Genomic DNA, 27,266 nt, shown 5'->3' with positions numbered 1-27,266 from the left:
AGCTGGATGGTGAAGTCTGAGGTCAACGCAGCACAAACTGGTGTGACCTTATACAAGAATTCAATAGGTCCCTCAAAAATAAATGCTGCTTTCCTTAGATAATCCAGCTGGTCTCACTGCACCATTTTTAGACATCTTGCCCTGACTGAGATGGGTTTCAGAGCAAAAGGCAAAGCTAAGCAGCATTGACTGGAATACATGGCAAACTTAATTGCAAACTCATGCCCCTGTCCTGAGTTTCTGGTCAAATAAAAATATAATTCCTCCAAGCCAGGCTTCCTAAAACCCACATTTATTATTTTATTTCAAGCACCTGGTCTCCAGAGATGGCAGACTTTTTTTTAAAATATGCCAGCAAATGAAAACCAAAAAACAACATAAACTACCCTGTTTCAGGGAAGTCTCCTGAGGCCCTCTCATTTATTCCAGTGCTGAACAAACAGAGCACCTTTGCAGCAGCTTTGCCAGTTCTCCAAAACAATTGTGCCAGAAACTAAACCTTGCCTTTCTCACACTCTTCATCCTTAGAGGGAAGCTGTTTCTCCAGAGGGTCAAAGCACTGCTTCCAAGTTCCAAGTTCCTCTGTGGTTCTGGTCTGGATTCTAAAGAAAAAGAGGCTTGTGTTGGTTTCCCCACTACTGAACAAACCTTCCAAAGGTAATTCCCTCCTCCCCCAACAGCTCTGACCCCACCTGGGTCACAATTGAAAGGGAAGGTGGAAGGAATTGTGCTTACTCTCCACCTCAGCCTCCTGGTGATAAGATTACAGACAGCATCAGGGAAACACAAATTCCTTCAGAGTGGCCTGACATGAGGAAAGCTCAAAAAATTCCGTTTCTCTGGGATACAAAAACATCTTGTGAATAATTGCTTTGGCTTTGTGGAAGATGATAAGGAAAATCAAGAATTTGTGTCAATTTTCAAAAGTAACCAATTATGTATTTAACCTAAGAGCTTGTACATTTGTCAACCTGCTCTAATTGTTCTGATAACAGAAGGCAAGTTCTGGATGTTTTATGAACAATTTTATCTCTCAAGGCACCAAAGGCCACTGGGACATGTGCTGTGCTCTAGCCTGGGTAGATTTAGAATAATAAAAAAAGAGTAACACAATCTGACATCTGCTGATAAACAATGTGAAAAGAGATGCAGAGCACAACGTCTCCATTGGTGATTCAAGTCACTTGTGTTGGAAATTATGTAAATAAACATCCTTATTTTGGCCAATTTGGCCAGAAAAATGATGGGTTTAAAAACCACAAGGAGCCTCTTTAAGGCATAATGTGATACATTACTCTCTATCTCTGACAAAGTTCACTTGGGCATGTTATCATCCCTTTAAGCTATTCATACCCCTACCTTGCTGAAACTCTATTAAAAATATTATATTGGAGTTGTCTTTTAGATATAGCCAGAGTTCACCTTGATATGAGTAATTGTACATGTTTTATAAAGCTATTTCCTTATCACTCCTTATATGAAAGATAACAGTAAAAACAATGTATATTTTTATATAAAGATTATGACTTAGAAATGTAATAAAATGAAAGGGAAGTGGATTTGGAAGCATCTGCTGAACATTATTTTTTTTCAGTACTAAATGAATGCAAGAGCAAATTTAATCTCTCAAGTCACATACAAAATTTTAGTACAGCTCTGGGACTTTTTTTCCCATATTATAAAGTTGGAATTTTTTTTAATAGAATTACACAGCAAATATTTTTGTCATAATGCAGATTTGCATCTTTTTTCTGTTGGGTTAAATACAAAGCAAATGGTACACGTTTATGGTTGATACATATTCTATAGGAAAGGAAATAGTTAAAAATTAGATTCTCAAAAAAACTCTTAAAACAAAAACAAAACTTAAAACTAAAGCAATTTTAGAACTTAGAACCTTAGAGATAAATTAAACAGGGTAGCCACAGCATAAATGAATCTCACATAAGGGTTCATTATAAATGAGAAAATGTTCCTTTGCAAGAAATTAACTGATTAAATAATGTATCAATTTCTGATGAGCAAAACATATTAAAAATTTTGAAGGTAGGGAAAAACCCCCCAGGGTGTTAATGCAGTCACTCTGACCTCAAATGCTGTGATTGCTTTCTTTGAATATTTAGTTCTGCAATAACTCTAGCTGCTATGACTTTTAAAAACAATTTTATTTAATAGCTCTCTTTAACCAGTTACAGGCAACCCATTTTCCTTGCTAGCAGATTTTCATCATTGCTTCTTCTCATTAATGTACCTTCCAAAATTTTTCCCATTTTCCTGTTTTGACATTTCTAAAATAGTTTATAAACTCTGAAAGTTTAACTTGGCTTCTTAATGTCTCAGTCCCAACTGTGTTGGGACTACCTAGATAAAAAATAGCTTAGCATTTAAAGATAAGCACAGAGCATTAAAATAAGGCAAAATACTGACAAACAAAGTTAATGGATTTGTTAGAGGTCAGAAAGTGTAATAAACTGAGAGTCATAAAAGATCACATGAAAAAGTAGCCAGGACTCTTCAGCCTCCCCCAAAAGTACCTGGAAAGAAAAAAACCCAAGTAATTCTCTCTTTGGAAGGAAATCAATGTATCTCCCTCAAATTAATCTCCTACTTTAGCTTTCAATGTGAATGAATATCCTGAATCTAAGGGCAAATATTACTAACCAAAGGGCAGGAGAAAATGTTTGCAACACCCTGGGAAAACTGGAATTTCAAAGGCTGATGTGCTCAGACAAGCAGAGATGTGGAAGTGGACAATTGTCACTCCTGAATCTGAAATAACCAACGTGGGAAACTGCAAGTCAGAGAGAGGAGATGAGCAATAAAGCTGTGAAATCAGAAGTGGTACAAATGTGGAACAGCAAATGCAAATCGAATTCCTAAGAATATAAAGAGAAACACAGTATCAGCAAATATGAGTTTTAGAAATATGCAAAGCTGTTGAAAGCAACCTGAAGGAGGAGAAAAAAGGCTTGGAAACACAGAGAAATAGAATATGGGATAAATTCATCTGGGGTTTTGTTTTTTAAGGTTTTGGGTTTTTTTTTTCAGAAAAGTAGATTATTCTAGGATGACAAATATTTCATTACCTGCCTTTGATTAGGTTACTAATTTTACAGACAAAAGAAATAGAGTCATTTATCAGCACTTCAACCAAAATATGATTGGATGTCATGGAGGGAAACAAATAGGCTGGAGAGGATAATTGGGAAAAAGTTGTGAAGAGGGTGAGGTATGGTTTACCAGACTGTGTTCAAGGTCTGGAAGGAAATAACTAAAAGGGTTCTTCAGAGATTGATCTTTGGGACCACTGGTATTCAATAAATTAATTAGCTAGTCAATAAATTAATTAGCAATTCCAGCCAGGCAGGAATTGCTATTGAAATATGCTGCTCACACAGAAGCAGCAGGCACTCAGTAGTGTGAAGGATCTGGATAACACATTGGAACACCTGGAACAATCCAGAGAAAATGTAATGGGGATGCATTCTAGACAAGGCAAATACTGTCACATGGTGTATCAAAGATTCTCTTGTCAACAAAGATAAATTAGGCATTAATGACTTTCCACAAGATTCCAGCATCTAAATTTGAATGCTGACCCACATTTTTAAAAAAACTGATTTATTCCAATGGGAACAGATAAAAGAAAAGTTTTACTAGACTAATACAGGAAATGGAGTGCTATTGTCTGAGAGAGACTGCCTGGCTCACATGATTAATAAAATTTGAGAGGGAATCTGTACCTTTTAAATTTTTGGGGCTACACATTATAATTAGGAAGCAGAACTCATTAACATAAATCAGTTGACTGTAAAAGGATCAGCTATCAGATACAGTAAATTTGAAAATTAGAGGTTAGGAAGAGGTTTTCAAATGCCAGAGGTGTGAATTTTTGGAGCGTGAAACTGCCCTACTCCTAACTAGCTAATTTAAAGGAAGATCTTGAAGAGTTTCCAAAATCCCCACACTTCACTGTCTGCAGTTAAGGGAGATGGACTGAATGACACAGGCAGCTCTTTCCAGTCCACTGTTCCCAGGAGCTGGAAACAGAGTGAGGAGTCTCAGGACTAAGAGAAGCAAAAGTTACATCAATGCTTTAAATTAACTCAGAGGAATGAGATTTGAGACTTGAATTGAGGCTGAAAATGGATGGGTTTGATGCTAACTACAGGCATCAAACTTGCTTGTGTGGACAAATTACTTGATAAAGGAATAAAAGTTACTATTGGCTTTGTGCACAAGCATTAGAGATCATCTATTAATCAGGTATTTTTCACTGTTTTGTAGCAGTAAAAATGGTTTAGCAGGACCCTGAGATTTTAGTTTATTTTTTCCACAGCTGGCTCATCAATCCATTTCAAGAGAGATTTAGATTAGGATTACTTCCTGCAGTATACAACCATTATTTCCGGAGATGAATCAACTAGCAGTTATTGTGCCTTAAAATTAGACCAGAAAATTTGCCCATCCCCATTTAAATGAGGTTTAAAGATCACGCTAACATGGCAAAGCAAGGAAATGCAAAGCACAGGCTTTCCATTCTGTACTTAGCCAGCACTACCGTGACTTTTCTGGCAAATAATGCAAATAACAATAATACTTAGCACTTACTGTGCATGATGCTCCTCATCTTCAAAGCGCTTTACAATTATTTACTGCTACTTAAAATGGAAAAAAGTATGATTTCAGGCCGGCTTCTGGTAGCTTGTGTGACAAAGTTAATGTCATTTGAATCAACTCTGTTTGTATTTAATAGGATAAAACTGCAGTACTTCAGCTCCAACGCTATTGTTCCATTAAAAGCCAATTACAGAAATTCAGCTTTCCCTGAGCGCAGATTTTTTAAAAAAAAAAATTTTAAATCTCTGTGCTTTATAGAGCAGGGATTTTTTTTAAAATTTATTTTTTAAATACAGACGAGATCTATCTAAACACTCGATCCGAATTTAGCCTTTCCAGGTCCGACTTTAGCAGCCTTTAAAGCGATTGGCCGCGGTACCGCCTGCGGGCGGCAGAGGGCGCCCGAGATGCGTCCATTCGCCGCAGGGCCCCGCGGTTGAGCGCAAAAAATGCAATTTGGGCACGGCAGAAAGCGCCGCTCCTCAGCGTTAAACACACGCACTGCAGCGCTTGGCTGCTTTCCATCCACGCCACTTCCCGGATATACATTCTAATACGGGCAAAATCCTGGCATGTTTTATTCTGATCATTCTGTATTAAACAAGATGTCAAATGGCGGCACTAAAGAAGCGTCGGGGCAATCCCAAGTATAAGTGGAGGCTGGGTGGAGAAAGGATCGGAGGCATCCCCAAGGTGAAGGTTGATGTAAAGCTCAACATGACCCAGCAATGAGCTCTGGCAGTCCAGAAATCGTCCTGGGGTGTCTCAAAAGCAGTGTGGGCAGCAGGTGGAGTGAGGGGTTCCTCCCCTTTTGCTCTGGTCACAGCTCACCTGCAGCACCACATCAGCTCTGTGGCCCCAAGGTACAAAGGAGCTGTTGGAGCAAGTCCGGAGAAGGTCACAAAGATGCTCTGAGGACTGGAGCAGCTCTGCTGCGCTGGAGCCAGGCTGGGAGAGCTGAGGGTGTGTGTTCAGGAGAAGAGAAGGCTCTGGGAACATCTCAGAGTCCTTTCCAGGGCCTAAAGGGGCTCCAGGAGAGCTGGAGAGGGACTTCAGACAAGGGATGGAGGGACAGGACAAGGGGGAATAGCTTCACACTGACAGAGAGCAGAGTTAGAGATTAGGAAGAAATTCTTCCCTGTGAGGGTGGTGAGGCCCTGGCACAGAGAATGGTGGATGCCCCATCCCTGGCAGTGTTCAAGGACAGGCTGGATGGTGCTTGGAGCAACCTGGATTAGTAGGAAGCGTCCCTGCCCAAGGCAGGGGATGGAACAAGATGAACTTTAAGGTCCCTTCCAAAACAAATAATTCTGAGAGTCTACGATTCTATGGAAAAAACTCTTCCACTTTTTCCACAAAAAGTAACTCTATTAAATTCGTTATAATACATTGACTCAGTGACCATCACTATTTCAGTTTTCTCTGCATTTTGAATCTACTGCAAACGAACTCATTAAAAGTTATTCCCTTAATAAGTAGATTATTTTGCTATAGATAAAGCATTTTGTCTAAACCCAAATGAGTGATTGTGACATCCACACGATACCTTTTACAAGCCACCTTGCTGCCAGCTAGGAAGGGAACCAGTGGGATGTAACCAAACAACCACAATCACTACATGGTAAAATCATGGCTGCTCTCAAGTGCCACAAGAGGGATTGCAAAGCTGTTTCCACTGACAAGGATTTTAGCAGTTGAACATACAAGGGCTGTCAAAATAGAACCTGAATATAGACTGAGTAAGAAGATGAGGCTGAGAATTAAGAGGAAATTAATCTGCAAACGGCAGGCAGGGTTTGGAAACTGAAACCACCACTTGCACTTCAGCCCAGTGGCAGAGAGCTCACATATCACATCATGGAACTACTGATGAGCAAAGACAGGCACTGCCAGGCACACACAGGTGTACCTGCCGTGGTGGCACAGCTTCAGCCCAGGCTGTGTGTGTGTGGTTCGTGTGCCAAACCTGGCTGAGGTCACCAGCCAGCCTCTTCCACCCAAAACTTTATTTCCCCTTTTGAGGTTGCCACCTTACACAGTTGTCACAAAAACACAGGGACAACTGCTCCAGCCTGCTCACGGCTATCTCAACAATTGATCTGGTGAGAATTCATTAAATTAGATTATTAAATGGATCTGACCCCAGTGACGTTTTTGGAGATGGGTCCTGCAGTCCTCAGAGCTCGGACCCCATTACCCAGACCCTGCGGCCCTGCACAGGGAGCCCACCTGAACATGACCCTGTGCCTGTGCCCGAAGAGCGCGCACCGGCCCCAGGTGACAGGTGTGCGGTGTCCCCAGGGCAGGCCCAGTGTCCCCGGGACAGGTTCAGTGTCCCCAGGACACTCTGAGTGTCTCCGGGCCGTGCCACCGTGCCTGCTCGCAGCCGCCAAGCACAACCACGTCGGGTTTCCCCACAAGCACCGTGGCTGCCCGGCCCCTGTGGGTGCCGGGGGGCAGATCCCCCCAAAGGAAGGAGCTGTGACAGGAGTGCCCTATAAAGCCGGGACCAGGGGACGGCCGTCGAGTCTGTTCACCTGTCTCCGCTTCCCGACGGCGGCGGAGCCGGGCAGCCCAGGGCGGCTCCCAGACGCGCACCCCGGCTCGGCAGGGCGGCCGCGGGCGGAGGAGGGGCCGCCGCCTCTTTAAACTTGCCGTGAGGGCCGGGCCGCCCCGCCCGGGGCAGCGGGGTCCGCTCAGCGCCCGGCGGGGACGGCAGCGCCGCCGCCTCCCGCCCGCCTCAGCCCGCCTCCCGCCCGCCATGGCCGCCCGCGGAGCCGAGCGGCGCCGAGCCGAGCGCCGCGGCAGTGCCGGGGTCTGGCCGCTGCCTGGCAGCGCCCCGTGAGCGGGGACAGCGGGCGGCGTGTCCCTGCGCTCGGTCCTGCCCCCCGTCCTCCTCCCGGAGCGGCGATGAGCGAGACCCGCGCCGGGGGAGTCGCCGCCTAGACCGGCAGCCAGGATGGTGCCCCTGCAGCCCCTGCCCCTCGTCGTGGTCCAGGGCGTCCTCCAGCTCGTAAGTCTCCATCCCCGCGGCCCCCGGACTCTCACGGGGGGCTTGGCGGACACCGGTGCCTTCCTCCGGGGAGCGCGGCGGGCGCGGTCTCCTCTGGAGCTCGGTTCCCCTAACCTGCCTCCCACAGCTCCTAACATATTCTCGGTTTTCTTTTTCCATATTTTTTCTTTATTTTTTTAATTATTATTTGATTTTAATTAAGCGGGTTTGCTTCTGTTCGCCCCGTTTGGGAATGCGGGACGCTCGCGTGCCCGAGCCCAGCGCGGGGCCGGGATGCGCCGGGAGCCGCCGCGGAGCTGGAGAATACCGCGGGCAGGGATGGGAGGGATGGGAGTGTTTGTGCTTGCCGAGCATCGCCGAGACTGCCCGCTCCCGGAAAGTTTTCTGCTGGCCTCAAGCGCCTTTTTTTTTCGCGTGCAAGACCTAGCTGGGTGTGCAGGTAGAGTCGCCTGCGCTCGGGAAGCTCCCCCGTTAGTTTCGGCTTGCTGCAGCGCGCCCCAGGTGTTCCCTTAATTTTTCTCAGAAACTGTGGGACACGCCGGTGTTGTGGTGAATATTCCTCTGCGTGCGGTGGGGGAATGCGGGGACTGGCGTGGCGGCAAGGTGAGATGCAGAGTGCGGAGTTCGGAGCGCTGAAGGGAGGGAGGCAGAGCGAGGAGCTCAACTTCGCCCAGCCCGTCCGGCGCCTCGATCGTGGGGCGCTGGGGGTACGGAACAAATGGACTGATGCTCGTGTTCATGAGGCGGTCATAAAGAGAGAGAGGAAAAAAAAAGTGTTTGCGAAAGAGTTTGGCCATCTTCACTTTTATTTCGAAAATATTTTAACTGCGCTTGCTGTTTTGGAGGGAGTTTTGGTGTTGCTCTCACAAATACCTCTGCTGCTGCAGAAGTTACGCCTCTCTTCCCCGGCTGCCTTGGACGCGAAAGTTTGTCACGATGTAGTCAATAGGGAGTGTGTAATAAACCTTGAAGGGATTAAACACCCTCCTTAAGAGCTGGAGTCTAGTGTTACAGTGTGAGGTGATTGATTAGTTTTTGAGGAAGCTTATGTCAAATTCTAATCCGGTTTTGGATTGTGCTTGTCGTGTAATGTTTTTTGCTCCAGCACTTTATCATAGCAATGAAGTAGCGAGCTGCAGCCCTGCGATAAGGCGCACATTTCTTTCACACTCCCATCCTTTTGGACAATAAAAGGCTGTTTACATTCTTCACATTCTTGCAGCCCAGTTTCCAACTAAACAACGCGCAGGGGTGAGAGATGGGAAAGGAGAGCACCAAATGGATTACAAAGTTGCTGAGCAGAGGGGAACTAAATAAAAACTCCTTCCTCACACCTACAACCTCTCTCACTCACTTGCACCATCTTTTTTTCTTCCTTTTTTTTTACTTTTTTTTTTTCTTTTTTAAGAGCTACCAAAGGGATCGATTGAAACTTGTTCCATCGGGGATGGGGTTTGTTGTGCAATGTTTTATAGGTGATGTTGGGAAGTTGCTTGCTGTGAGTGTGCAAGTGAAGGCTGACTAAATGAAGCAAAGTTGCTGCCTTGAATCAAACAAAAATCTTAAATAGCTACTGCAGGTTCTCAGGTGGATGTGGCACTCAGCTCACCCAGGAGGATTCTGCATTCTTTAGATACAAACCAGCAAGGCTTTGGAATCAATTAGTTTTATACCTTATATAAGTTAGTTTAAATAATAAGGTAAAGCAAAATGAGAATGTGTGAGATTTTTGGGACATTTTAGGTGTACCTTTTAACACTAACCTACTACTAAAAAGTTGTGTAAATGCATTTTTTTGGCATGCTCTTACCAGAACGTCTGGTTGAAGTTACAGCTTATTATAAATTAATAGATATTTTGTGTTGGTGGTAATGCATTGAATGCAAGTCTGTGCTATTCTTTGTTCTCTGGCCAGAATTCGGAGGGACTGTGGCTTCCTGGGATCTGATTAGCAGGTTTAGAAGGGAGGCATTGTTATTACTGATTCTTGACGTTCTCTTTCCTTTTTTTAACAAAAAATCAGTGTGGATAATATGAATATTGCAGTAAAGTGTCAGCATTTCAGCCAAGAAAAAAAAAAGTCCTGGCTTTCAGTGATGCAATACAGCAGCATTTTAGTAAGCCAGAAATGCTACCATCAAACCCTCCCTGCTGGGGCAGTCTTAATTTTTTATAAAATCAGAGGTGTTAGAATGGGAAATACTTTGGCCCTGCCTTTCAGTGAAGGGAGAAGTTCTTTTTATTTTAATAGATTGAACTTCAAATGCTGTCTTTCCTTTCAGATATCAAAGTGTGCTGTCTACCTACCTACTTGTTAAAGATGCATAAATTAGGATGAAATCCATGTGAGACTTCACAAATCTGGGGAGATTATGGCAGAGTGTGTCACTGAATTTCTGAAAGCAGTGTTAGGTGATTCTTTGTGTGCTGTATCTAACGTTGCTCAGTCAGAAGTTCATATTTTGTACTTTTAAGACAGCACAGATATATTTTTGTAGCATGTTTCTAGATTATTATTTTGATTAATAGATGGGGTAGCAGAATGCATGCAGCAATCGCACATGTAAATTTCCTAAAATATTTTGCATATTTGGATATATTAAGCAGTAAGGAAGGCTGCTGTTGAGTCAGGTTAGGTGCTAACTTGCTCCTTTATAAACACATTAATTTTTAAAGCCAGGTTTACCTTCTGTTGACAATATGGAGCAAAACAACAATTTGCAATGCACAGTCAGTGCATGTCTGGGCTGTTATTGATAAGAAGATGAAAAATTGCTGTGTTGTGTTATCATTAATAGGTGTTCTTGCTTTACTATTAATTTTCAGTAAGCTTTTCCAATTGTCACATAATTGCTGAATGCCCTGTTAGTTATCTCTTTGGAAGTAATGGAGTTCTGCATGTTGAGAATTAAAGTGTATGAAGCATTAGGATAATGCAGTTTATAGAATCCCTGTAGTGTTTTGTTAAGTTGGCTTTAAATACCTCTAAGGAGGGGGGGCTTCTTCTACTTCCCTGCAAATATGAGTTGTCATTTTAAAGAATGCTTGCTGGAACAAAAAAAAAAAAAAAAAAAAAAGCTGGCACTATCCCTTTGTCTAGGCAAGGTGTAGTTTCAGACACACACACAGTCACAGGCAGGACCTGTGGTTCTGGGGTAACCAGGCACTGTAACTATTGGTTTATTGTTGCATCTCTGTGGTCTGAAATTGAGAAAGGCTCACAGCAGCATTTTTCAGTGCTTATAGTCAAAGTTGCTTCAGTATTCTATCAATAAACTCTCTTTTAGCATAAGCATTGGGCAGAGTTGTTACTGCATTAGAAATCTAGGAATCAATCATTTCACAAACCCTTAAAAGCTGTTGATTTTTTTCCCCAACATTGTTTATATAGATGAGAAATAATTACAAATAAAAAAGACAAAGGTTATTAATTTAATTTTTTTCTCCACCAAGTTTAACAGTATAGCATTTGACATGAGTGAAATTCAATGACAGATTGTTTGTCTTGGAATTTCAAAGGCTGAAAATAGCTATAACCAAAGCAGGTTTTGACAATGAAACAAAAATTTTACAGAGTTTTTTTTTCTTTTTTTTTTTTTTTTTTGGCAGAATGTAAGGTTCTTAGCAACTTGAGCTGAAAGAATATTTGCTCTAGCACAAGATACTGCTTCATAAGAAGAAATATATTAAAAGCTGAGCTAAAGCTGCCTTTCCATTTAAAATATGCATATCCTGTGAGGTGTAGAAACACAGAGATCTGTTCCTTCTGGCTACTTCAATTTTGTCTCCATAGCCTTGCAAATGTGGTCCAGGTAGCATGCCCTTGCAGTGAGAATCAGAAATAGGCACATGAAAGACTCTCAGCACCATTTCAGAAAGGTAAATGCTTCCCTCTGGTCATCTGGAAGTGCACAGATGAAATTCCATCCCTCCTTAATTTCAGGGAGAACTTTGTCATAAAATGTATTGGACCCAACCTTTCATTTGGCTTCCTTTGGTAATTTTTTTTTTTTTTGATGCTGTAGGCATTATAAGTCTTGTGTAATAATGTAATGTAGGTAACTCAAGAATTGCAGGTGATTTGGAGCTGGAGACAGATCAACAAACGCTGGTTTCAGCAGATTGAGAATTTATTACCCTGAATAAGGAGTTGTGTCTTAAGGTGGATGGGGCCAGGTTTAGTTTGCATAGGAGGCTCACAACTCAACCTGTCCTTGCATCACATCTTTTGTCCTAGTTCCATGAAACTGGTTCCATGATCCTTTTCAATTTATTTGTAGATTGACTGGGGCACAGAAAGATTACAGATCCTGTTTAAAATCTGTACAGAAAGACTTCTTTGACTGATGTCCAGTAGGCCACAAGAAACTCCAGGCTTCCCTAGGCAAAATCCGTGTCTCAAACTTTTCATCTGTAACACACAAGGAATTTTTCTGCCATTGTAAAGCACTTGGAGAGATGTCAGAGCTGTGCTGTAAGTGTAACAGACAGGGAAGTGAAATGGAAAGATTGGTGAAGCCCCAGTGCTAAAATAGGATCCTCTCATCCCACCTTTCTGGTTTTCCTCCTGAGAGAAGGGAGCTCAGGAATGGGGTTGAAAGGGAGCAGCAGAAACCACTCGCTGACCTGGACACGAAGAGCATCAGAGAGATGCAACTCTGCCCTAGGTACACCAAATTGCTCCTATACTGTTGAAAATGTTACCCGTAACCAACACTTTACAAATAAAGCTGTACAAGGAGAAGCAAGAGCTGCTTGGGAAATTGGCAGTGAGGTGCCAGCAAGTCACTTGTGGTCCGTGGGCGAGGTGTTGACCTTTATCTGGTGCAGGTGTTGAGGAACATGTGGTAATTCTTGAGCACTTCTGGTAAAGAGCTGCAGCAAGCAAAGGTCAGTGCTACTCTGCGCTGAAAGGTTTTAAGAGAAAAGCTGTGATTCCATAGGTGGGGATTGCCTCTTGCTCAGAAACAGAGTGAGCTGTTCCGGTGTTAGGGAAGCCTGTAGTTCTGGATCTTTCACACCTACTTGTCAGTGTATCAAAGCCAGAGACAGCGATGAAAAAATGAATGGTTTTTTTTTTTCTCGGGTTTGTGCTACGTGCTTCCTTAGCACGACAGTCCATTTTCTCTGCTAATATGTTTTCGTGTCCTGATTTTTGCCCACTTTAACACACTGCTTCACTATACCCATTACAAAGCACAAACACCAGCTGTAAAATCTTTGCTAGATCACATCTAGAAGAATTGGAAAACAGGGAGGTGGAAGTTCCCATTCACGTGGCTGTTATAAGTTCATCCTGAACCTGACTTCCCAACACACCCTATTCTGAGGCAGCTTTGGCCTTTCACTTTGAATCTTAAATATGTTTGTGTTTATTTCCGTAACCCCATTTGTCCTTCCCATTACATTTCCATTCCCCACTGCATTTGTAGCTATAGTTTGTGCCGTGTGTTTAGGTACTTAAAGGATCAATCAGAGTGAAAATAACGGGTGACCTGCTGGCAGTTTTTGCTTCCAGCAGAGCATCACTACTGTGAAGTAAGTCCAGTCTGCAGGTCAGGACTCGGAAAACATCACTAATTCCTTTCCTGTGGGGAATCTCCTTGTGGGCTGGGGTTCTGTGTGGGCTCTAAGCTCAGTTCACTTAAAGAAATTTAGGAAGCAAATTAGGAGTGGGGAGGAAATGAAGGGCTGTGAAGTTGGGGTCAGCAGTTAAGACTGAGTAATTCTGTCTTTGCAGCAGGGATTTCAGTGCTGGTGTGGTGCTCTGCTCTCCCTGGAATGGCAGTGCTTACTGTAAATATAGAATTGGAACGACTGACTATAATTTAATGTAGATTTAAAGAGCTGTAAGAGCTGTAGTTCTTGAGATAGGTTTTCTCTTTGTTCCAAATGACTGGTAGTAATAGAAGCTATTATTAGCTGGGAAGTGAAAATGAAAGAATAGGGAGAAATAAAAAAATAAAGTGAAGAATCTAATGTCTCTAAAATCAGGTTTTATGTGCATTGGGGCCAATTATGGTTATTGTATCATTACAGTACAGATTTGAGGCTACTCCAAAAGCTCTCATTCTGCTTCTCCAGATCCAGCATGTTTGGTTTATATTTATGATCAGTTGTGAATTTCTTGACATTATAGTACTTGTTTTAGGGTATGACCAGGTATTTCTAATATCAATCACCAGTATAAACACTGCCTTAATTTCGTCTTACTTTATCCATTATCTAGGACAATAAAACACTGTGCATAGAAATGCTCCTATATTTGTTCTGCTATTAAGTAGATTTAAGGAGTTTTAATGGAGAAGAAGCTGGCTGTGCTTGAGGCTGACCTGGAGGAAAAAAAACCCTGGGACATTGCTGAGGGAATAAGGGGTGAATATGAGAGAGAGAAAGATGATGGATGTAAAACAGCCCTGTGGGCAGGTGGAGTGAGCCTGAGCAGTTACTGCAGGCAGCGAAGGACAGACAGACTGACAGTAACTAGCAATATTCCCACAGTAACAGAGTTCTACTTGTGCATCAAACCCAGGTGGGTGAAATATCAGACCTTGAAGTTTTTTGTCCTTTAGTGCTGCCTGTCTCTTTTCCTTGCAAGAACCTGCTCATTGATTCTCTTGCTGCTAACATGTTTGGAAAGTTGGAATTCCTGTTCACAGTAGGAATTTAAGGGTCTCACTGGCAGTGGTTTGTTCTCAATCCTTTGGCTGTAGCTGTTACTAGTGAGTGTGTTTCTTTGCCATTGGGAGCCTAAACCCAGGGAAGGTGTTCCCAAGTTGAATTTTCTCCTTACTCCAGGCAGTTGAGTGGTTCCTAGAAGAAAACTTCTGAAATTGTATGCACATAACAGTAATTTTGTAGTGCACTGTAACTGGAGTTCATGGCACTTTATAGCCAAGGTGTGTTACGTATGTGTTATCATTATTTTAAGAAATAAAAGAAATAAAACAGAGCCTAGAGGCAAATTTCTTATCTTCACCCCAGTAGACTAGAATATTTTGCATAACTGACTCTGTCCTTCCCTGTCCCATTTCCATACAAAGGCCAAGAGCTGCTGAATCTGATCTGAACCGTCTGACAGCAAGGGCATTTTTGGAGTGATGTAATTTGGATCAAGGCAGGAGTGAAGCCCAGTCCTTCAGTTTCTCAGGCAAATGGAGTGCCACGTTGTTTTCCACTCATTAAACTGACAAAATGCTAATCAGCTTTGTGGAAAGATTCGCAGTAGATAATGTTACTGTGGCTCCACTGTCTTATCTGATTTGTTAGCCTGGGCCCCTTTAAATGAGGTGATTGAAACACCTCAGTGTTTTTCGAAACCGATTCAGTTTTGCCCATTGACTACTTTCAGTTCTGTCACCATTCGAGGCAAGGAAAACACCGATGCTGAACTCCTTGTGGGGCTGGGACAAATCCTGTGCTACAGCTGCTGCTGTGTGCCAGCCTCTGCTGCCACCCGCTGCTGAGCTGCTGTGTCGATTTCCAGGCATTGAATTAATCTTCCAGTGCTGGAAACATCCATTTTTGAGTTAATTCTGAGTCAAGCTGCACTGTCTTCTATTGCTGAATGACAAATCCATCAGTCTTCTTCGCCTTCCCCTGGCTTGGGTCTGCTCACTGCTGTGAAGAAGTTTCTGGCCCTCCAGGGAGCTTTTCTAAGCTGCATTCTGCTGGGAGCTGCTTGCTTGCTCCCTCTGTTTCTCTCTCCCTCAGTGCTCCATCTTCCTGAAGTTTTTTTTCCAGGCAGAGGATGCTCAGTTCCTCTGGGAGAATCAGCAGCTTTCTTGCTTTCCTCTTCCTCTCTGGAGATGCCCTCCATCCGAAGTACAGCAGACCAAGAGCATGTAGAAAGCCTACCTTCCTTTTTACTACTCAGCTTCAACATTTTTTATTTAAATATTTAAAAATATTTTTAGAAATATTTTATTTTATTATTTTTGAAGGAAACAAATTGTTAGAGCTACCTTTCCAGAATCTATTAATGGTCATCTTCACCCTTCATTGATGGCTTCTGTCCAAGCTGTCTGGTAGCAAATCAATCCAAAGGTGTATCAGCTTTGAGTACTAGATTGTAGAATGTGTTTCCAGAGTGTTTCTATTTCAAATTGTCCATTTTTTAACTCATTTGTCACAATTCCAAGTCTGAGTGGATATCCACTTTTAAAGCACACGATTGGAAATATGATGTGAGGATTGGTTTTTAAGGAGCAAGTTTTATAGAACTGTAGATGTTGGAGATTCTGCCCTAAAAAGCATCTGTTTCTGAAAAGCATATTTTTCCTCTCTGTGTAGGGAGACCCTCTGCCTGTCAAGATCTTACTGTGGCAGTGAGCTGTGTTATGTAAAACTTAGATCCAGACCAAGAGATGCAACAAACTGCATTTCTATCACATTACTATCCTGGGGAACAGAAGGTTTTTAGTTTCTCTACGATTTCTCTCCTTCTCCCTGGAGCCCATAATCCCAGATTTTTAATTTTTTTTTACATCAGTTTTGGTGAAATCACAGTTAATGCCTTTCCTTAAAGTTCTTAAAAAGTGGGAAAGGCTTTCTCATCCATCTCACTCTTCAAATCTTTTCTTATTTTTCTTCTGACCGGAATTCACTATCCAGTTTCTGGCACCAAGCTAAGCTAGCTTAAAATAATACCAATGTGTTGAGTGTCTGACAGGGGAATAAATGCACTGTTGAGTTAGGACCTATTTGATTTAAATTAAATAAAATGCCTCTAAATGTAAGGATGAAGAAACGTGACATAACTCACACTCAGATCCATTTTATGGTGTTCACCCCATAATCCTTTTATTCAGATACATGTGACCTATATGTTATCAGCAATGGGCAGCCTAATGCTGCAGTAACCAGGGAATTTAAACTCCATATTTTATTCAACAAAGCCTTTTTGTGAGTATTGGATGGGATCTCTTACTCTGCTCGCTTAGACTGAGGGTTCAGTGTTGCTGTTTTTAATACTTGATGTTGAACAATGGAGGAAAGAATGAATTTAAAATAACAAAATTTGTACTTATTCTGGCTAAGGACACCATTCTGCAGAAATTTGCCTTCTGGTGAGTTTGCAATATTCTTTCAATGAACAGCACAGTTATATTTTTGGTGAAATAATAAGATTACTATGGGGACAAATAAATATAATGGCTATTGTATCTCTTGTGTTTTGATGGATTGGATTGTCTTGTCCCTCCAGAGGAACTACTAGATTTATTTTTAATTTTTTCAATAACACTGGTAACTGTGAGGGAAATGGAACTTTGTTCTGTTGAGATGTTGAAACTGTAGTCCTGAAAATACAATTCAGTAGTCATTGCCTGACTTGTCCTACACCAGTGAAGTCCTTCTGTGCTTTCAGGGAGTATTGACATAAACTCAGTCTGTGATCAGTTATTAATAAAGCCTGCTGAACATGTGCCCTGTGTCCCCATTCCTCTCTCATCCACTGCAATTATCTAACAGAAATTTAATTATCCTTGAGATCACCAGCTCTGATCCAACTGAAGTGCACAGAATGATTGAACAGTTCTTTCAGTGATGGGCAACAGCATCACAGGAAGCTTGGTTTTCTTAGGAAATGGGCTAAAATAGTATTTGAAACAGAAACCAGTTTGAAAGCCAAAGCACACCTGCACCACAATCAGAAGTTCACCAGGATTTCCTGGGCAGCCACATTTTGGTGTTTTGGACAGGTATGTAGAGGCTGCAAAAGAGCTTTTCATCTTGCCTTTAATGGAAACATGCTCTTGTATAATTTATTTGGTTCTGACTCCTCCTCAAAATACTCACCTGGAAAAGGACTAGTGATTAATTTTAGTGGGGCAAGAAAACCTACATAAATTCAGTTGGTTTGTTTGGGTTATTTTCCTTGTTGCTTCAATTTGAGAATAACGTTTTGACTAAATGTGGTCAGGAGTTTTCTACGCACACTTCTGGAAAATTCACTCATTAAAAGATAATGCAGAGGTTATCGATATCATGACTTTGAATTAAACACCTGCAGATTGTGTATGGTACCTGAGAATGAGATTCAGCCACAAAGAAAGGTCCAGAACAGAGATTGCAGGGTTGTCTGCTTCCATTTGCACTAGCAGACTTTTTAAAGGTAGCTGGCTGGCTTAAGGTGGAACAGCTTTTAATGGCTGATGAACAAACAGGTGGTATCTCCATTCTCTCTGTACAATTAAGTCAGTGCTTATCCCCTGGTTAGGATGGCAGAAGGGAAAATGCGCTTCCATCTGTCAAGACATTATCAAATTTATCAGGGGAGACAGTGTTCTACAGCAGAGTGCTCAGTCCCTGCCCTCAACAGGACTGAAACCTGCTTGGATGTACCTTGAAGAGACACAATAGGTACAAATGTGTTCATTTATTTTGGTGGGAGGTGGAATATGTACAAATTCAGTGAGAGCAGGAAAGTGACTTTTCCTGCCCCTACCTGAGGATGCACTTGCTCCTGCAAAGAGATGCTAGAAAGTAAAGCGTGGTAGGAGCATCACTGCAAGCATTTTTTTCCTGTTTTTGCAACCTAAGTCAAAAGCGTGTGAAAACTACATCCTGGATTGGATCCTTGAACAGAAATCAAGGAAGGAATGCCTGGGTTGTGTCCTGGGAGAGCCCATCCAGGGATTAGCAGCTTGGGTGCTTGGTGAGATGTGCTCTTAAAGAAACTAAGGGGAATTTGCAGCCTTAAACTGCAAGGACTGCTTGGGTCATGTGTCTTACTGTGTGATTTTAGAGATTACAGATTTAGGCACCAGTTATGAAACTGGGGATGAACTGCATTTGCTGTCTGTCAAACTCTCCCTGCTTTTGTTGTTCTCCTTATCAAATGGATACCTGGAAAACTAGCCAATACCTTCCTGTGATGTAGGATTGCTGATGCTGAGCACTTCCTAGTATGCTTCCTTAGTGGTTTCTTAAAAGGTCCCATGATAATCCCTAGGAAATATCACAGCTGATGGTATCATATTGTTTACTTTTTCCTAATACTATGCACAAAGTTCTCTTAATTCCTTCCCTTTATGCTTAGCTATCTTCTTTTCTATCACTCTTGAGACACTTTGTTCAGACTGCATTATTTGCCTGTTCCTGGGCACCTTTTCCTCAAAGATCTGCAACATTAGCACTGTGAGCCACAGCAAGTTTTCCCTCTCTATTGATCTTCTGATTCTGGGTGTTTGGAGTAATATACTTTTTTTTTCCTTGCCTCTTTCTTGTTGCTTTTCACTGAACATCTAACTGGAAAGATATGTGCTGACCCAATTTGCTTAGACAGTGTCTTGTAACCCTAGCACAGAGGAGTCTTGGAGAATGTGGCAATTTCTCAGATTTAGAAAATGGGCTAGATTCAGGAGGAAGACATTATATCCTGAATAATTATTTTGGAATATTTTTTCTACTTCAAATTGTGATGTTTTCACTGCTTTTTTTTTTTTTTTTTTTTTTTTTTTTTTTTTTTTTTTTTAAGTGGGCATGTGATGTAGACAGGTTGGGTTTTTCCTGGACATCTGCAGCCAGCCCATGAGGATGGGACACTGTGTGTGCTCTGTGGATATTCTGCAGATGTGAACTACTGCAGATGTGACTGTGTTAGCACCACACATCAGCTCGTAGGCACAGCCACAAAAAGGAGGATGGATACAGCTGGGAGGGTTTGGTCAGCTCAGAGCTCAGGGAGAACATTCTTGTAGCTACCAGAAACATTACCAGTCTCTCCAAAGAAGTTTTTCCATTGCAAGCTCTTCAGGGGTGTCAATGCTCTGAGTAAAATTGATAGTGTCTGAAAAGAAAAATACCAGCAGGAAATACAGATAAACAGATTGTACACCTAAGTGTTTTTCTCAGTCCTTAATTTCCTATTAAAGAAATATCCCATTCCCAAGGGACACATTTCTTTGCAAGCAGTGACAACCCTTGTAGCTGGCAGTGTGTAAGAAAAGCTTCTGTTGAAAGATGCTGTTAAAGAATCACATGTTCTGTTGATAGCAACCTAATATTGCTTCAAATTTCCTATTACTGAAAGAAATACATTTAGAGTAGTCTGTAAAATAGTCCTTTTGCCTGGAACCACCACCTTTTCTCATACAAGTCATCATCTTTAATAGATAAGCTTTCCATTAAGAGCTAGAGAAGGTGCTAGTTTTTCTTTCAGCAGTTAGAAATAAGAACAATAAATGTGTGGGAGAAATGCATCAATTTGGTTAGGAACATCAAAGTGTGTTCCTATCTGAAATATAGACAAATCAGTTCAGAGAAGGCTCCAAGTGTAGAATTATTGACCCTGGAGGATAAGATACAGAATAACCTTCCTAGGCTGTACTTTGTCAATTTTAAGTAGTGTTGCAAGGTGAATAGTTTAACAGTCTCGGCCCCCCTCAGCAAAATATTAATAGTAGATTGCATCACAGCTTTTCCCAAAAGTTTTTTCCCTTTATAAATTACACTGCTGTAAAAGTATATTAGTGTTCTATATATCTATTAATCTCCTGTAAGATAAAATGAATAAATCCAAGTGATTGATGTAACTCATAAAAACCCATAATTGTCTCTTTCTTTCTGCACTGGTTGCTAATTTCATGATGTGGTCTCAATTCTGGGGCCGAGTGGTTGAGCCCTCTCTGTGGTGTGTGAGAATCCTGAAAGCAGTGGGGTCTGCAGGTGCTCCATCTAAGTGAAGGGTGAAAGATTAAGCCAGGAGATCACAGGGTTAAAAACACTTCTTTAATCTCCTTAAATATAAATACAAATCGCATAAATTAACAGTTGAGATTAAATTCTTCTTTCACGTGGTGCTAAGTGTAAGTCTGCTGTGTGATACTTTGAAACCCACCAGGCAAAAAAAAAAAAACAAAAACCTGTTTTATTAAAAATGCTTTTGAGCCATCTATTTAAGAAACAGAAATAATAATAAGAAATAATGTCTTCCTGACAACTCAAATAGGAAACAGTCCTGACCATATTGCCAAGCGAGGAAGAACAGCTCATCCTGTGACATACTCAGTATGTATATGTAAGACAACATCCTGGGAAGTTAGCAGGTGAATCCTGTCCTTCAAGGTTTACAACACAAATATGACTTGTTTCAAGAAATGTCTACATTAGAAACAAGTGGGGAAAAATTGCTGAATTCAGTTAAATGCTGCCAATCAAAGCCTAGAACTTATATAATCACCTTTGGTCCATCAACAACTGTCAACAGTATCTTTTGAAAATAACTTTTTAATGAAATCTGAAGCAAACAAAATTGTTTAAATCATCTTTGGGAAGATTAGTTTCCAGGGGGAGTTATTCTGTTATACTGTGATTTCCAGTAACGACGTCAAATCTCTTCAGTAGTGATAGCGATTATGGGCAGAGTGATTCCAAGTCCATCTGTGAATTCAGGCTGCAGTCTTACAGGAGAACAAGACCCCCTTGCTCCTGATGTCTGCTCAGAGTGTGCCTCATTAACCACTGCCTTCTGAGCCTCCAGCTGCTTTTCACTCAGTTGTCCCCTCACCAAGGCAGCACCATCCCACCTTGGAGGCAGAAGTGCTTGGGAGGCTGTATCAAAAACCTCCACAAAGTAGGTGACATTCCTCTGCTCTCTCCTCAGCCACAGATCTAGTTTTTTTGATAAATATTTGGCAACCAGTTTAGTCAATCATGGTAAATTTAGTAAATCCATGGTAAATCTACTCTGCCTACTCCCAGCCATCATCTTGCCCTTCCTTAGCACATCAGACTTTAGAAAGAATGCTCCATGATTTCCCAGGGGACTGAAGTGAGTCTGAGCAGCTGGTCATCTCCCAGACAGTTTTTAGCCTTTTTGAAAACAGTTGCTGTATTTGGGGTCTTTCCTGTTTGTCAGGGCCCTCTCCCAGCCTCCAAAACCTTTCAAATCTAATAGTGAAAAGCCTCACAATAACATCAGCTGGCTCTTTCAGCATAGTTGAATGACACCCACCCTCTGGGCCATGTTTGGGTTCAGATTGCTCAGAGGACCCCGATTCCCTGCTCTCTCTGACTGGTAGTAGGGATTGTGTAGGGAATAGAATAAAACTTCAGAAGACTTGAACTAATTGTGCAAAAGCCAAATGGATTCCTTGGAGTTCAATATGATATCACTGTGACAGGCACCGTTGGTTTTGTCTGGTGATGGATGCTAAATGATCATCAAGCCAAAATTTAAATAATCAACTACAAAACATAGTTTTCATTCACAATTTTGTCTCTAATTTAGCTAGAAGGACACAGATGGTTCACTTCAGGTCTCTTCAGGAGATCTAAGCTTTATTAAGGAGGAGATCTTCAGTTTGGTCTTCCAATATCAACAAAGAATTGCCCTACAGAGGCAGAAAGAAATGTTCCTTGTGGACAAGGATGCCAGGGTGGGGCAGAAATGGACACCTGCTTGGTGACTCTGGAGCAGTCCTGTAAGAGCTGCTGCATTCCCCACCTTTCTCTGCAGTTTGAATGTGGAATGCTCTTCTATGCTAGCATTGTATGAGATTCAACAAACATTTGGAGAACAGCATTAGTGTGGGTTAGCCCCATTTTTTTTTTCTGATTTAAAACTCAAGAATAGTTTTCTTAAAATGCTGATTATTAAATTATTTTTGTGTTACATTTTAGCAATGCCTACAGATACAGAAATAATACATGCTTAAGGCAGGCATGGGAAGAAGATGTGTAATTCTTTGTAAGTCTCATCCTTCTGAATTCAGTCAGTTTTGTGGAGAGCAAGCACAGAGGTAAAACTCCAGCCTGGTCTTTGACTCAGACTAACAACTAACTGCAAAAATGATTCACATTTTTAATGTTAGTTTGGGTCCTACACATTGAGGGCTTGTAGAAAAATTATTGAGAAATTCTAGATAGGAAAATTAACCTCAAAGCAGTAATAACACCTGAAAAATTTGTCAAATGGATATTTTTCAGCTATGGAAAGAAATTATCATTAACCACAGTTGAGCACTTGCAGTTTTCTGCCATACAGGAACTTCATTCTCCCCTCAGTCTGTGAGCTGATGTAGTGACAAGCTGCAGAGAGATGACAGATTTCGCTAAGGATTTGGAGTCTGAACACCTGTGCAGTGTCATGCATTTAAAAATAGAATGTGACAGCAAAACACATCAACCTTCTAATGTCCAAATGGAAACCACAGGGTTTTTTTCCTCAGCTTTTATCCAGAGAAATCACTTTCAATCATCACTGGCCAAGTGAAAATACAAAGCAAGGCTGTTTAGTTGTGGCCCAAAATAAACAGGAACAAGTCAGAATGGTAAGCACAGGTGCACAGAAAATATTCAGTAATACCCATTTCTTTCTCCTCAGTGCTGTTTTGCATCTCTGAGGGTGCAGGTTACTAATGGTCCAGAGTGATTTCTTCAGGAAACCCTGAGAGGTGGGTTAGGAGAGAGCTGCCAACCAAAGCTGCTCTGCATCCTTGGCTTCTGAGAGAGTCACTCAACCCTCCAACGAATGCATCAGAAAAAACAACCAACACAGGTTTTTTGCTTCCTATAATCTTCTCTCTAGGAGAAAAAGAAGCATTAACCAAGGGCAAAAGATAAAAAGAGGCTTGCTTGTTTGCAGGGTTAGATGTGTGTGTTCTGCTCTCCTCTGGAGGAGCGTGCGTCACTGGCAGTGTTGGAAGGGAGCATCTCTGCTGCCCATCTCCCTTAACAGTATCCTTGAAATGTTAATCAAATCAAAAGCACATAATCTTTTCTCTTTTTTTTACAGAGGGAACGAGGTTTCCCAGTCTTCCAGAGCCTCTGAGCCCTCTACCAGGCTGCTCTGCTCTGCTATAAGGTTGAACATAATTACTGGACAGCACCATGGGCTGCCCAGGAGCCCAGTCTATCCCATTTTTCCCATTACATGATGCTAGCCTTTCATCAGGTGCTCTTTCTTCAGCAAAACCTTTGTTTTCAGAAATCAGATGGTTTTTCTTCATATTGAGTACAATAATTTTGAGAAGTGGTTTGGCCTCTTTTCTATTAGCTGTGTTCAGGACACTTATTCAGTGTTTTGGGACAAGATTTTTATGTGACTGTATGACAGGGAATTAAAGAGGGTCCATATTTAGCTCTTCTGTGCTCTCATTTATGGATGAGAAAGACAGAAACCTACTTTAAGCTCAGACAAGAATTAGCATTTTGGATGACAAAAGCTATCACACATGAATGGGTTGCTTCTTGAAATCAACAAAATAAATTAGACTCCCTGTTTAGGAGCATCTGGCACCCTTAGAACCTAGTTCATGTAATGATGTCTCTGTTTGTTAAAAAGAATTATGTAACAATGTGGTTGATTTATTTCAAGATGATTGGCTTAGCAACTTAATTGGGCTATGCAGTATACCAGAGCACATTAAAAAAAATAATTTAATTAGCTCATTTGTTTGTGGATGACTGTGAGCACTGCACATCAGGCTCGGCTCCTTTAGAGGTGAGCAGCTGTTTGATCCTGTGAGGAACCAACCCTTGTCAGCTTCCACGGAAACCATGCTCACAGCCAGGGAACAACAGCACCACGCTGGTGTTCAGCTGTTGTGAAAACCCACAGAAACCTTCCTTGGAACCCAAGGAGTGCTCCGTGACTCCTGGCAGGCTCAGGAACCTTCCTGGAGAAACAGCAAGGCGAAAATGTACCTTGAAGAATAAAACTCGTTTTCTCCCTCTGTGGCCTCTCTTTTCTCTTGAGCTGATATTCCACCTTCCAGCTCCCAAATGGTATTAGCATCCCAGAAAATTAGCATGCTGGATCCAGGTTTTAGATTCATCCTGGTGCAAAGTTTTATGTCCTCTGTTTCCAGGATGGCTACTCATACATGAAAAACAGGCATTTGCAACACCATTTGACTCCTTCATGAGGTCACCACCTCCCACCTGAGACAGAAAAGTACTGTTATTATTATCATCATTATCATGATGGTTATTTTTGTTATAAGAATAAAAATAAACCTCCTAGTAACATAAGAGTAACATTTATTGTAATGTGTTGAAATTACTTAATATCCAAGTAGTATTTTCAGAATAGCACTTGACAGTGGTTCAAATAACTTTCAAGATCTCTCCATTTTATTTTAGTTCCAGATGCAGCCAAGAGATTGATGACTTGTGGGAAAATTCCACTTAAGTGTTTATTAAGTTGTTTCTATATTCTAATTTTACACCAATTTAAATAAAATTAGAGGTGTGGATGTTGATTTCTCTAGTGTTGTTACGTTAAAATACTCTGTGTCCCACATGATTTCCTTTTTCCATTTCTATATTGAACAGCAAACTCCCCACTTCTCTCACACCCCACAAAGCACACAAAAAAAAACAATGAAAAAGCCTAAATTAAAATCAGAATAAGGATTTGACTTAAAACATAAAAGAAGAAATAGGGCTGAAATTCCTTTACTTATTGCACCCTGTAGTTCCTAGATACAGCTGCACATCTGGTGTGTGAGATAATGCGCTGTTTAGAGACCGTGGTAGAACACAGAAAATTGGAAATGAGTTTCAAGTCTTAACACTAAATTTCTTCACTACTGGGAGCAAGTAAGGCCCTGCTTTTCACTCTTTTTGTAGGTTGTGTGATTTGATTCCCTCTGGTTTTTTTGCTCTGTAAATAATATATGCATGAAGGAAATCAAGAAAGGAATCATTCTGTAAGAAATATTTTGTGCAGAACAGCTGAGAAGATTTTTTTATCAATTCTCAGACCATATACCAAAGTTTAGTTGTGATATTAGCCACAGGATGAAAAAACATAAGAAATGTTTAGTTGAGGACATGGGTGGAGCAGTAAAAACAGCATGTATCTTGTTCATTCACTTACCACATAAAATAAATCATTAAAGCCAAAGGCAAAGGGGCTTTGCCATTCTCCACAGCTGAGGATATTCTCTCAGGATTGGCTGGTGCTACAATCACTTTTGCCACAATCACACCTCTCAGTTATTTGCATGTTCCTAGCCTGTAGCTATCAGACAGAAGTTAAACCTGCAGCCAAGGGCTTCCCTGTTACCTCCTAATGAAACTCGTGGCTGTCTGCATGGCTCTGACTTCTGCTAAGGAATATTTTCCTTGTACAGTAATGCAAAATGCAAGACTAGTTTACAGAAATGTGACCCAGGTGTACTGCACTAACTTTGGACTTACTGTATGGGAAATCAAGTGCGTCTCTAAATGTAGAACATCAGACCTGATCTGACCTTTTAGTACTTCCACACACTGGTGGGAGCATCACAGCCTGCCTGCGAGGCAGGGAAGCAGCATCCCAAACTAGAGAGGGGAGCAAACTGGGGACATTGTGACCCTTCCTCTCCCTCCATCCTGTTTATCCCATGTAGTGGCCGTGGAGATGGAGAAAAGCAGCCAAGTGAAGCATGTTGTTGGCCCTCCAGACAAGACATACCCTCCCAAGTACTGAGCAGCAAGGAACTGAGCATCAGAAGTGTCTGGACATTTTGATCCATATTCAGCTGTCAGGATTTTTGCAGAATTTTGAGCAAAGTTGAACCAGAGCTTATCTTATTAGACATAAAACTAATCTGCACTAATGAGGTGTTGCGCTTTGCTGGCTGGACAGAGATCTGCTGAGATCCTTCTTTTCTGGAGCATGATATGGAAATACTAACTCTGTACAGTGAAGGAACACAGTCAAGCTCCTTGTTCCCTGAAGGTGGGTGATAACAATCCTTGTTTCTCACTGAGTGCAGCCATCCTGCTCTTCTCCATGCATGGCTTGTGGGCAGGAGAAGCTGCTATGCCTCAAACTGGAGCTGGAAAATCCCCTGCCTCAAACCCAGCTAAGAAGAACAGGGAAACCAGATTTATTTACCAATTTCTGAGCCAAAATTTGTAGCAAACTACCTTGCATATACTCTGGTGAATTTGATGGTGGTGACTGGTCCGGATTAGGTTTGTACAGTGGGTGATCCAGGCACACAGGGAAGTGGCACAGGGCTGTGCTCCGTTTATCCTTATCCCTGCAGCATCACAGGCAGGTAGGACAGGCAGACAAGCCCTTCCTGAAATGGTTCACCACAAGAACTGGCACTCCTGTAGGTATCAGAAACTGCAATGTAATTTGATGTAACAAGTTTATTGGCCTGATCATGGAGACTCAGAGACTTATAAAATCACATTTTTATTACTGATTCAGTCACACACATACATATTTATAGCTTTGTAATTGATCACATAGGGCAACACATTAAATTTTAATACAGGGAATTACTTCCTGTCCCTGTAGAACCACCTTTTGTATCCACAGGAGACAGTTTAAAACATTTACAGCGGAGCTGCTTTTATGTCTGTCATACACTTATTACCAGCTTTGGTCTAGGCAGTTACATTTAGATTTGTTTCCTTCTTTGATCTCCACAATCTGTGGGAAAACACGCATTAGGAACAAGAAGAACTGCGTGACTTTTGAAGCCTGGCATCACTTACACATCACCAGTTCTTGTAGCTTCTCTTTATCAGCTCACATCCCACATCTCTTGTTCTAAAAACCTGCTCTTCCTAACCCCTGAATGTTTGGGGTTTGAAATTACTCAGGGCTCTTGTTAACACTCATCCCCAAACCTATTCATGACCAGTGCTTAGGTTTCTTATACAGACTCAGAATCTGACAATT

General features: G+C 41.6%; 1 protein-coding gene across 1 annotated transcript in view; it reads left to right on the top strand.

Annotated features, from left to right (window-relative positions):
• The first annotated feature begins 7,344 nt into the window (after positions 1–7,344).
• Positions 7,345–27,266, top strand: part of NXPH2 (neurexophilin 2) — a 35,390-nt gene continuing 15,468 nt past the window's right edge. The window contains exon 1 of the mRNA XM_041409210.1: positions 7,345–7,633. Coding sequence (XP_041265144.1) covers positions 7,580–7,633 — 54 coding nt within the window. The 5' untranslated portion in view covers positions 7,345–7,579. The remainder of the gene's footprint in view (positions 7,634–27,266) is intronic.

Source organism: Onychostruthus taczanowskii, unplaced genomic scaffold (assembly GCF_017590055.1).
Source record: "Onychostruthus taczanowskii isolate IOZ18803 unplaced genomic scaffold, ASM1759005v1 scaffold10, whole genome shotgun sequence".
In the NCBI taxonomy this organism is placed as follows: Eukaryota; Metazoa; Chordata; class Aves; order Passeriformes; family Passeridae; genus Onychostruthus; species Onychostruthus taczanowskii.
This window is presented reverse-complemented; position numbering and strand designations above follow the sequence as displayed.